Below are 12970 nucleotides of genomic sequence, written 5' to 3' on the forward strand. Positions count from 1 at the left end.
CAGTTGATATGAAACTAATGTAAACTGTACATACATGAATCCATTTAATGCGGGTATCAAAAGTCAAAATTGGAATCAATTGTTATCTCCCTTGCCCTAAAAGCTGTCATTTATTGCGCCATAGCATACGAGAATTATAGTCCGAGTCAACTAATGTGATGTGATAGCATCTAGATTCTTTATGCTTTATTGAAAATTGCAAACGTTATATTAATCATTTAAAACAAAAACACCAGACGTTACAAGAAATTAAGACAGTACCACTGATTGGCTGTTTTTCACCTTTCAATTATCCAAATATTTGAGACTGTCATATTGATTTATCCGATATCTTTCAATTAATTAATAGACACAGTTTATTCCAAAAGTTCCAAGAAAAATAAATTCCCCCAAAATACTTTTATTCTAATAAGAATATAAGTATTTTCTTGGAATTTTATTTTCTTGGAATTTTCGGTTGATATTTAGGGTTTTGTGATAGATTAATTGCGGTCGTGAAAAAAATAATTTTTTGACTTATTTTTTAAGGAGGTGGGTGTGGCCATAGGGTGGGTCATGTCAATGCGACTGCCACGGGTGGTACTACTTTTTGCAAATAAACTTAGCAAAGCATATTTGTCAATCAGGTATAAAAACCCCACAAGATTATCGTGTCTTTTTGCAAAGAATAGATGGTCAAGTTCCTAGTAAATAAATTCCCCCAAAATAAAACATATATGAATCCATTCAATGCAGGTAGTGGCGAAGCTTCTGCAGGCCATAAGGCACATGCCTGCATGTCAATTTGCCTTTTTTTGATGTAAATTTTGTTCAATTGATTTGAATAACTTCTCGAAAGTCTTTATGTGTCTTCGATTTTTAAGCGTATTTTCCCTCTTGATACGCGCTAAAACGCACCATTTGCAAGCTACGCTTTCAAAAGTTTTAGACCCCCTACTTTTGTGCCTGCAAATCAAATTTGCTCTAGTTTTGCCACTGGCCGGTGTATCATTAATATCGGAGCCTGCTTTCTAGTAATAAGTTCCATGTTAATAGTTTATTGAGTGCGCTTAGTTGCTGAAGGTGGCAATAAGCTTTCTTTCATATATGAAGTTGATTGACAGGTTATTAATGTTGCTTATAATTCAGACTTTCCTTTTGTGTAATTGGGCAGAGCAAATGCCATGATCACTCAATGCTCCAAAACCTTCAAATGCTAAGCTCATTTGCAACCAGTTATATTTTGATACATTCCTAGAAAATTTATGATATATCATACACAATCTTCACGACAGTGTTTTGAATAGAAAATGTTAATTAAATTTCCTTAACAATATCGGCAATAAATATTATTCAAGAAATTGCACCTGAATAATATATTTATCCCGGTATGATGTTTCATTCAGCAAAAAAGATATTCAAATCCTTGATTCCATAATGCAAATAAAAATAATATGTATAATATTAATTGGTTTGGTGATAGAAATCACTCCGTCTTGTTAAAGTCATCAAGTTTTTATACTTGTTGAATTATGAAGTCATTAAACTTCTGTTCACTGTTAATGGTAATATTAGAATCTCCAATTTGATATCATTGCCGAATCCTTCAGAGTTTGTAAAATTTGAATTAGGTTATGTTTAAATAAATATAATTTTACCTAGTTAGGATAGAGTCGAGTGAGTATGATCTATACGATCGTTTGGACGCACAACAAGGGTACGTGGTACCTGCGGACACCAATTTAATTTACTTCTTTTCATAGGCCGAGATTAGCCAGGGGCATTGAAGATCGGTAACAATGAAAAAGTAACGCGAAAATTGTAGGTTTTAACAGCCTGGGTACATACTTCAGAAGTGTATTTATGTCTATCGAATAGACGATGGAGAAGTTTTATTAGGCGTTACTCAGCCATAAAGATTTTTGTTACATTTCACGGTGATGAATTTTGGGCTTGAAATATTTTTAAAAGCTTTTAGAATCTGCTTCATGTATAAGTTCGACTTTTCGATTACTTGAATCTGTGTTTGCACTAAGTACGAAAGTGAAATTTGTTGATTTAAAGTCATCATTGACACACACTGTCTTTGATTTATTGTCAGATAACCAAGTTTTCGGATTCCTTTTGATTTACAGTTTTAAGAGTGTACATTATTTCAGAGATGTTAAAAAGTGGTTCTCATTTGTGGTATAAAAATAAGTGGATCTATTAAAACAAAACCTGTCTAGTGACTATTTCCTTGTCACATGCTTTAAGACTTTTTTTCGACCAAGTGCTTTAGTGTTTTTTGTGTGTGTTTGGTTCTTTGTTTTTTGGGAGGTTATTAAAATTTGACGTTATAAAGATGTGGACTTAAGTGCCATCGCCGTTATTCTTTATTCATGTATAACCAGTACGGTGACTTGGACCCAAGGATGCTGAGGTATACATGACTTTTACAATTTCAGAGTTACGCAGCAAATATGTTTAAGTTGAAATAAATAAATATTTAAATCCTTAAAGTGCCATTTATTTGGGACAGAACTAATGGCTTTATTATTACATATTTTGTTACATATTAAATTGTTTTGAATATAGTGTTACTTGAGTGAACAATAAAACCTAGGGTTTTATTGTGATGTAAGTAATATTTATGGAAGTGAATTGGACTTTATAATATTCACAGAGCTTTTCAGCAAAAATTGAGAAGAGGCCTGGCATTTTCAATTTTGGAAATTTTAACTTGTATACAAACAGCTCCTTCAAAATGGGAAAATTTAACTGACACTCACTGTGTTTCATAATAACTCTTTAAGCTCATTTAGTATTATTATATACCAGATTTTAATAGCGCTCTTCATATATACAATAAAAATTCAAAAGCGCTGTAGCACTCAGCATTTATCAAAATCAATGAGGATTGACATACAATTGGAACTAATTCTTACATCAGCACAATGCCAAAGAAATAATATTTTGTTTTTTTCGTTAATTACCCAAGTATCTATAAAATGGGAAAAAAAATAAAATTATTTGAATCAGAACCTGAATTTTGGCCTAATGCAAGAAATTTAACAGGCCTCTGATATATATATTTAATGCGTTCATGCAAGTACTTAATTTCCCCCATATATGAATGTATTTTTTAGAGATTGCCAGTTCCATTGTGAAAAAAATGTTAGTATTTGAAAATATCTTCCAGATTTTATGTAAATGTAATTGCATGGACTTCAGATTGATTATAAGAGAAAAAACTCTTCAAAAAGGCAATTTAATATGTAGACATTTACTTTATGTCCAACTATATCAACCCAATTTTGAACTCACAGTTAATGTGTCAGTCTAAATTTCTGTACCCAATTGATTTATAATAATATATTGTTAGCTGGTCTGATTTTCAGAGATATTGTCATAGCCTAAATCAAATGTTTATCATAGATGTCCCAACCATGCTAAATTTCAACCTTAAAGTTACCTCAAAAGCTTTTCAATATTTACACATGTCACATTTGTAGCATTAGCCCTGTAACTCTGGCATCACTTATTGCCATGCTGTATCACTTGACCAGATGAGAAAAGCATTCAAGCAATGTTATACACATGAAACTTGTGTAGCAAACCTCGTAACTCTGGCATCAATGATTGTCATATTGTGTCACTTGACCAGAAGAGGAAAGCATTCAAGCAATGATATGCACATGTCACTTTTGTAGCAAACCCCGTAACTCTAGCATCGATGGTTATAATGTTGTGTCACTTGACCCGATGAGAAAAGTTTTAAAGCTAAAACATACCAATACAGAGCTCTTTTGATCAACTGAAATTCTAATATATCAATTTATAATCTAAGGCACCGACTTTAAACAGCTTTATCCTCTTATTCAGTTGCATGCCGGAAGACCCGATATCGGCGATCGCGTACAACAGCCACCCCCACCCTCATGGCTTTCGGATCAACAACATACACCTCCGAGGACTCGCAAACACACAGGTACTTGAATTTTCTTTATACCTGTGTTAGTTTTTTCCCAGAAAAACAGCATACATGCCATATCTCGTGGTGGGGGAAAAAATCCCCCGGAATTTCGACCCATCTCCTGGTCCCCCGCGGGGGGATCCATATCCCCTGGAATTAAATTTTTTTTTTTTTTTTTCAAAACTTGCTTAAGGTTGACAGTGGAAAGCATCAAAAATATTATGAGTGTGAAATTGCATGAAGGACCATGATGACTAAGTCCAAAAATTATTTTAATTTGAGTGTATTTCTGTATTTATTCTTATATTATAAATGCAAATATTGCGCAAATTTTCGTCGCGTAAAAATCCCCTGGTGTATAAATATCAAAATTCCCTGGAATTCAGACCAAAATCCCCTGGGAAGTCTCTCAGAAATATGGCATGTATGAAACAGGGTAGTGTATGGTAGCATGGAGATGAATAGCGTATTAATTTAATAGTGTGAAATTTTGGTGATCATGAGGTGGAATTTATGATAAAAAATGACAATACCGGTAATGTTAATCATAGTTTTTCAGAAATGTGTGCAAAATTGTATACTTACAAAGTCATTTCTGAAATGAAGTCATAGAAATTGGGCCCTAAGGCCTAACTGCGCGCTGAGGTTTTATTTGGAAGTAACTGTGACTCAAATTTCAAAATAGTGAAAAATCATTTTTTATTTCAAGTTGATAAATCTCAGTAAAGCCACGGAAAAATAATAATAAAATTGGATACTTGTCTTTCTAGGTGCCGCACACCGGACCTTCAAACATTCCGATACACAACAATGCATCGCCGGAGAATATGTACATGCAGCGACAACATAACATGCAGTACGGGGACAATCCTCATATGATGCACACGTACGTACATTACAAATGGAGGCGAAAGTGTTTTGTTAAAAGGGACTAGACACCAGATGATACCACTGAAAGAAAAAAAGAACATTTTTAAAAACTTACATAAAATTGATATCTTTGTGTTCAACTCATTGAATCTTAGTTATTGATTTATCACATAGCTTACGACACATGTATCTTTACCAGTAAATAATCTTTAACAGAAAATCTTGCTTATTTTTCCAATTCAAAATTTACTGGTAAATCCAAGTAAATTTGAAAATAGCATCGATATATGTATCTGCACTTATCACGTGACTTTCAAATGCTTAGTATTAACATTATAAAGTTGGAATTAACCATTATGCGCTATTTTTAATAGGTAATTACTCAGATAAGAGTACAGCAAAGAAATATTCTTTTAATCATGTAAAGTGATGTATTGTCGGCCTCATACTTGTTCCTATTGTAAATTCTAGGCTTGTTTTTTCAAAAATACTGTATTTGCTGACTTTGGAACCATCTGGTGTCTAGTCCCTTTAATTATTTTTTTATTTAAATAGTTTTTGTGTAGCCTGAAAAGACGACATATAGGGGTTACTTTTGTCGGCGGTGGCGTCGGCGGCGGCGTCCGCGTACCATTTTCACTTGTCCGGGGTATATCTCCTAAACTATTAGTGGTATCAACTTGAAATTTCATATGTAGATAGATCTAATTGAGGACAAGTGCAGTGCACAAGAACTGTTACTCTTGCTTCCATATTTTTAGTTATTGCCCTTTGTTATTTTTCATGCTTAAAGTTTTGTCCGGGGCATATCTTGTAGAATATAAGAGTTATCAACTTGAAACTTCATATGTAGATAGATCTCATGGAGGGCAAGTGCAGTGCACAATAACAGTAACTCTTGCTTTCTTAGTTTTAAAGTTATTGCCCTTTGTTAATTTTCATGCTTAAAGTTTTGTCCGGGGCATATCTTGAAGAATATAAGAGGCATCAACTTGAAACTTCATAGCTAGATAGATCTCATTGAGGGCAAGTGCAGTGCACAAGAACCGTTACTCTTGCTGCCATATTTTTAGAGTTATTGCCCTTTGTTAATTTTGTTGCTTAGGTTTTGTCCGTGGCATATCTCGTAAACTATAAGAGGTATCAACCTGAAACTTATTCCGTAGGTATATCTGATTGAGGGAAAGTGCAGTGCACAAAAACTGTAACCTTTTTGCATCTATATGTTTAGAGTTATTGCCCTTTGTTAATTTTCATGCTTAAAGTTTTGTCCGAGGCATATCTTGAAGAATATAAGAGGTATCAACTTGAAACTTCATAGCTAGATAGATCTCATTGAGGTCAAGTGCAGTGCACAAGAACCGTAACTCTTGCTGCCATATTTTTTAGAGTTATTGCCCTTTGTTAGTTTTGTCTGGGGCATATCTTGAAGAATATAAGAGGTATCAACTTGAAACTTCATAGCTAGATAGATCTCATTGAGGGCAAGTGCAGTGCACAAGAACCGTTACTCTTGCTGCCATATTTTTAGAGTTAGATTTTTATCCTTCGTTAATTTTCTTGCTTAGGTTTTGTCCGTGGCATATCTCGTAAACTATCAAATGCCACCTACACTTGAAAGTGTAATGGCAACATCATTGTCTATAAATGAATAAAATGCCAATCTAACAGCTATAATGTCGACAGTAAATAATTCGTCAGGCGACACATCCGACTTGTGGAGTTCTAGTATTTTATAACAATTATAAAAAGAGTTATAACAACATTTAGGGCTAATGAATTATTAGTGACTCATTTTAATGCGAGAATGTGGTGTTTCAATGTGGGGGAAACTGAAAATACTCACAGGAAACCAACATATTTGGTGACCACCAACCAAACTGTCTCGAACGCATACGCTTAGGCTAGGAATTAAACCTGAGTCCTGTAGTGTGACCTAGTGTACGTAAGCATGTTAAAACATTGCTATCAGGAGCCGGTTTTATTATCAAACTAAGTCAGGAAGTGAAATTGTCTTATTGACATATTGTTGTAAGTATGCTTGGCCTCGTTCCAATAATGATCATATTTAGGCTTGAGATTGTAAATTGACAGGCGAAACCTCATGTTTGGTGTAAACTGCATTTAAAAAAAATAAATATTGTAAGGACATGTATCACATAGATTCTGCCTGTTACTTTATTTGGGTACCTGACTGTAAGCAGCGTATTATAATTTACGTTTAAAATGGGGCCCAGGTCACCTGTAAGGGGCGATGTATTCATAAAAAATCTTAAATCATTTCCTAAATTAAGTCATTATTTCTCAAGTTAAGTATCTTACTGTTCATATGATATAATTATTTCAAAATATCTGAACAACTTTATTGACTTTGATTTTTATTGAATATATAGATACTTTAAGTTAAAAGAACACTTATACTTTCCTTTTAATTTAACTATGAAAAATTTAAGAAATCCACTTAAATTAAGAAATAACTTTAGATGCTTTATAAATACCGGCCCTAGACATTTAATCAAATTATGAATATATATGTATACATCGAGTGCAAAAACAAAATTATAAGTTTGCCATAGTCTCAAATGGATTTCCTCCGGGTACTTCGGTTTCCCCCACATTTAACTGTTAAACAAGGCCAAAATCTCACGTTACATTGTGCCAGCTGGAGTGATTGATATAATGTTGTAATAACTTGTTTCACAATCATTGTGAACAAATAGTTTAAACTAAATTGTGTTTCTTAGTCAGTTACAGTTACTGCTATTATATCTAAATTTGGGGAAAAAATGATTCATTTGAATAGAATTCTTTTGTCAGCGGCAAAATAGAAGGTCAAACGAAGTTTTGATATAGGATGGAGTGTGAAAATGAAAGCAGTATTTAAATAGGAAATACCGCGCCAAACAGTATAAGAGTAGCTATTCAAGTTTTGTTATGACCGAGTGACCATACTTGAAAAGTAATAAAATAATGGGTAAAAGTTGATCTTAATGTAGAAAGGACACTTTATAATATGCTTCTATTTTAGAGACTGTGAGGGCTGGGCTTTTAAGTGATTTTTGGCCCAAATTTGGACCCCATTTTCTCCTCCTTAAAAAAAGCATATATTTTTTCCCCAATTTTGGTTCCAATCTTTGATCCCCATTAGATTTTCATGTTTATGAAGAAAAAAATATGGTTGAGATTGAGGTATTTTTCTTTCTCAATATGCTGTCACTTAAGAATCCTAAAACCCCTTTTCTATAAAGATCTTTGAGGTTTTAAGCCTAGGCCTAGGCTATGTGAGTTTGGTAAGTGGCTAGCCAGACATGTTGGTTTACTCTGGGTACTTCAGAGCCCCCCTCAGAACAAGACCACACCCTCAGGCAACATCGTGCCAATGATGACTTAGTAGAGGTTATCAAAACTTTCTTCACAATCGTTGTAAAAAATATAATGCTTAAACTAATTTAATTTTAGTCGTTAATTGAAATTATCTAAGTGTCATAGTTTCATATATTTGAGAAATTGAGTTTAAGCTAGAAAAAAAAATCAACACAAATTTCATGAAAAAAAAAATCAATATCTTGCCTTTTGTGACCTATATACATAATTACGATTAATCTAGTTACGAATAAAAAAGGTTCCTTTATTGGTACAGTCCCTTTAAAAAATGATAAATAGATGTGATTAGCAACGATATATTTACACTCCATAGAATTTTTGGATATATATTACTTGCATTTTTTCAAAATTCCCTTTTTAGGGTCAAAATTCCCTTTTTAGGGTCAAAATTCCGCTTTGGAATAGCCCTGACCCCATTTCCCAATAACTAAATTAGCACTGGATCGGATTATAAAAATTATGACTGAAACAGGAGTGTAAATGAAGATAATGCACCAGTCAGTTGTAACCAGGCCCTCAGGTCCGGGGAATAGCGGGGACTTTGACTTTCGGTCTAGCCAACCCCAAATCCCATCCCTGCCTGAACGAACAGTTGGTAAAATAAAAAAAAAATGCCTCTGCACCCCAGGGACCCTGGGTAAGGCTTATTCCCTACTATATTTAAAGTGAAAACAAAACCACTGCATTCACCCGGCACTACGGGGCCACCTGAAAGGTAAAAACAAGGCCCATTTCCCCGGCTATCCTCGGTATACCCCCGGACCTGGGGGGGCTGTGGTTACAATTGACTGGTGCATAATGAATATTCTTTATGGGCTACTAAAAATGTATGACTGGAAACCCCCCCACAGCTGAACAGACTACAATCCAAAAATGAGAACATCTTATGCCATATATAAATCGCTTAATTGCAAGTTCTCAAGTTCAGCATTTGATTGATGATATTGACTTTGTTATTGAATATCAGCAGAATTAAACAAAGGCTTGTTTGATGTTAACTGCACAAAATAAACACATGATATGGTTATATCTTCCGTCATATCCTCAAAGTGGAATAGTCATCATAATGTCATGAACAATTATCAGAAAAAAAGAGATTTTCTCTTATGTTCTTATCTCCGACCCGTTTTGGGGGATTTTTTACAATAATTTTTTTTTCATGTATTTTAATTTTTCTAAAGTATCATTATCAATGCTGCTGTCATCATTACAAAAAACTTTAATATTTTGTGGATCTCAAACTTCGCTCATGATCAAGTTAAAATGGAACAAATTTACAAGTGCAGCAAATTTCATCACTTTGGCTCAAAGTTACAAATTTTGTTAAGTAAAGCCCCTTGATTAACAGGATGAAAGCAAGAACATTAACACCTGCATTCGTTATCATTTTATGTAATCTTTATTTCAGAACATTACCAGACAGTCCGCCAGATTCCGAGCCATATTCTCCTCCCGATGGTCACCCGAACGGGCACACGAATGGTCACCAGAATGGACTCACAAATGGTCACTCCAACGGGCATAATGGCGTGCAGACCTCGGTCCAGACAAATGGACACGTGAACATACACACCACGAGTCACAACCATAACCACAACCAGCCTAATACTCATCAAGGTGAGGAGGGTATGTGGCAGGGGTCAGGGAGGGGGGTGTGGGAGAAGGAGGGAGTGTGGCAGTGGTGAGGAGTTGGAGGGTGTGTGGCAGGGGTGGGGAGGAGTACGGAGTCTGGCAGGGTTGGGGAGCATGAGGGGGTGTGGCAGGGGTGGGGTATGAGGAGTTAGTGTGGCAGGGGTGGGGTAGGAGGAGTTAGTGTGGCAGGGGTGGTGTTGGAGGAGTTAGTGTGGCATGGGTGGGGTAGGAGGAGTTAGTGTGGTAGGGGTGGGGTAGGAGGAGTTAGTGTGGCAGGGGTGGGGGAGGAGGAGGGAGTGTGGCAGGGGTGGGGGAGGAGGAGTTAGTGTGGCAGGGGTTGGGGAGGAGGAGGGTGTGTGGCAGGGGTGGGGTAGGAGGAGTTAGTGTGGCAGGGGTGGGGGAGGAGGAGGGAGTGTGGCAGGTGTGGAGGAGGAGGAGGGAGTGTGGCAGGGGTGGGGAGGAGGAAGGAGTGTGGCAGGGGTGGGGGAGGATGAGGGAGTGTGGCAGGGGTGGGGGAGGAGGAGGGATTGTGGCAGGGGTGGGGGAGGAGGAGGGTGTGTGGCAGGATGGGAGGAGGAGGGAGTGTGGCAGGGGTGGGGTAGGAGGAGTTAGTGTGGCAGGGGTGGGGGAGGAGGAAGGTGTGTGGCAGGGGTGGGGGAGAAGGAGGAAGTGTGGCAGGGATGGGGAAGGAGGTGGGAGTCTGGCAGGGGTGGGGGAGGAGGAGTGTGTGTGGCAGGATGGGGGAGGAGGAGGGAGTGTGGCAGGGGTGGGGGAGGAGGAGGGAGTGTGGCAGGGATGGGGTAGGAGGAGGGAGTGTGGCAGGGGTGGGGAGGAGGAGGGTGTGTGGCAGGATTGGGGAGGAGGAGGGTGTGTGGCAGGGGTGGCGGAGGAGGATGGTGTAGGGCAGGATGGGGGAGGAGGAGGGTGTGTGGCAGGATGGGGGAGGAGGAGGGTGTGTGGCAGGGGGTGGGGAGGAGGAGGGGGTAGCAGGGGTGGAGGTGTTAAAATAGCCATATGATACTTGGGTATTAAATAATTTAACAGACTACTGTTTTAACCCTCAACCGTGGTGATTTCTATAAAAATCAAGGGACTCACTGACCAAAAACCTCATTTAGTGGTTAACATTATATATCATCCAATATCCAATGAGAAGGTTTTCCAATACATTTATTTCAGTAAATCAGCAGTCAGCCATTATTTATTTTAATCAAGTGAAGCGGTAGATTAAAACAGTGGCAGGCTCAGTTTGTTGGTAGTTTACACAATATAAGGAAGACCATTAAAAAACTTAAAAATATTTGTTTGTTTAAACTTACACAAAATAAATGGTTTTGCAAATGCGTAGTTAACCATAACATGGAGCTCTGCAAACTTATTTACCTCTTATATGGAGTTTATTTCAAATACAATTGAATATACTAAATATAATTATGTTTAACGATTGATCATTCACCACAATATAAAAGCTTTTGCAATGAGAAGAGCGAAAATCCATTATTTAGATATTTGTACCAGATAGTTGTACCTGATATTATACATATTACTGATGGACCACACCTTCAATATAATATCAAATTACTAAGCAATTTGGATTATATTCTTAAATCGGAGATAAAAAGCTTTCATATTAATACTGTACATTTTGAAGGTTTTTTTATTGTCATAATGGTTAAATTATTTGTTTGAAAAGTATATTGTTGTGTCCTGAATATGCACAATAATATTTTGCTGCATTTAAGTACAAGTTTGTAATGAATATTTAATTTTATAACAACTAAGGCTATTTTTTTATGAGGCTGTTTGTTTGGGATTATAAAAATAAATAAAATAATTTTATGCAAATTTTATCTTTTCCTTATGAAAAATATTATCTAAATTAATCATCTGCCTTATATAAAAATATGAAATTATTATTTATTTTTTATTCTCCTTAAATCTTGACTTTCTTTTTCATAATTCATTACCAATTAAGAGTATTGACATTTAATAAGTGCCACATGTTAATTTTTTTTTCACACATTGATTGATTATAATACCCTTAAAAAGAAACTTATATTAATGGTTTCAACAGGTTTCTCGATTTTGTATTAGAATGGAGCTTTACGTATAGATCAATGTCTCAAATAATCAGGGCTACCAGCGGTTGGTACCCCTATAATAAATGAGAGCCCGCAGATCAGATAGTGTCAACATGACTAATTGAAGCCCGGGCTCTTGCCCGGTACCGCATGGACCCAACCCGTAGATTAAGGTAATTATGGACGGATATTAAATATTTCAGCTTTACTTTACAGCATTTAAAAGCCATTTTCACTAGGGCTCTATGCTGACTTCGTTAATTTGTTTTGAATGTTCCATATTGACTTTTGAGCTGAAATATTTTGAAAATGTGTCTTGTTTACAGACTGCATTCAAGACTGCACTGGTTACCTCCCTTTACATTACTTGCTTACTCAATGTTATAGGAGGTCCTAAATAAAGAGTTATGGAAGGGTAATCACTCAGCACCCTGTTCTTATTTGGAAGCAATCTTCTGGCCTCACAGAAACCAGCATATGCACCTCTCTGCCTTGTTGTTGTTTATAAAGGTCTGCTTGAGCCATATAATGACTGCATTATGGCTTGACCCCCGTCAAATCCCCAAGTGGGATTTTAACAAAAGTATGAATCCAAAGGGTGAGTTTGACCCCAACTGCTCTGGAATATTCGCCAAAAGAGTAATTTTGGTGAATATCCCATCATCCGGTGGGGTCAAAACTCTCCCTTGGGATTCAATACTTCTTTTTTCGGCCTTTAAAGATTTATAAGATTACGACTGTCAAATATTTCTTTTGTTTTTATTAAAACATATATATAATTATTTTTGTTATTATTATGGATGACATTTTCTAATTAAATGAAGGTGCAGAATCCATTTAAAATCAATACTGGGTGAAGGTTTTGGTAAAAGGTCAAGAGTTTAAGCATTTATTTTTTGTCAGCTCCATATTTTTTCAACTTGGAAAACAATTTCTATTCAAAGTTCTATTTAAACAAACTTTCTGGTGACAATTGTAGAATTCATGTTAGACAAAATACTTGCTCATTGTTAGTCATGCAGTACTAGGTCAAGGTCAAGGTCATAGTACAATGGTCAAGGGTTGAAGC

General features: G+C 36.3%; 1 protein-coding gene across 3 annotated transcripts in view; it reads left to right on the forward strand.

Moving 5' to 3' along the window:
- The window catches only part of LOC128231558 (myelin regulatory factor-like), a 65272-nt gene that overhangs the window by 18084 nt on the left and 34218 nt on the right, over nt 1-12970 (forward strand). For 2 of the 3 annotated variants that reach the window (XM_052944552.1, XM_052944553.1), the window contains exons 3-5: nt 3844-3949; nt 4705-4820; nt 9597-9805. In XM_052944552.1, the coding sequence (XP_052800512.1) occupies nt 3844-3949; nt 4705-4820; nt 9597-9805 (431 nt within the window). Of the gene's footprint in view, nt 1-1833; nt 2402-3843; nt 3950-4704; nt 4821-9596; nt 9806-12970 lie in introns of those variants that run through there. The other variant, XM_052944554.1, reaches the window with a different exon arrangement.

This window comes from Mya arenaria, chromosome 4, assembly GCF_026914265.1.
Source record: "Mya arenaria isolate MELC-2E11 chromosome 4, ASM2691426v1".
Lineage (NCBI taxonomy): Eukaryota > Metazoa > Mollusca > Bivalvia > Myida > Myidae > Mya > Mya arenaria.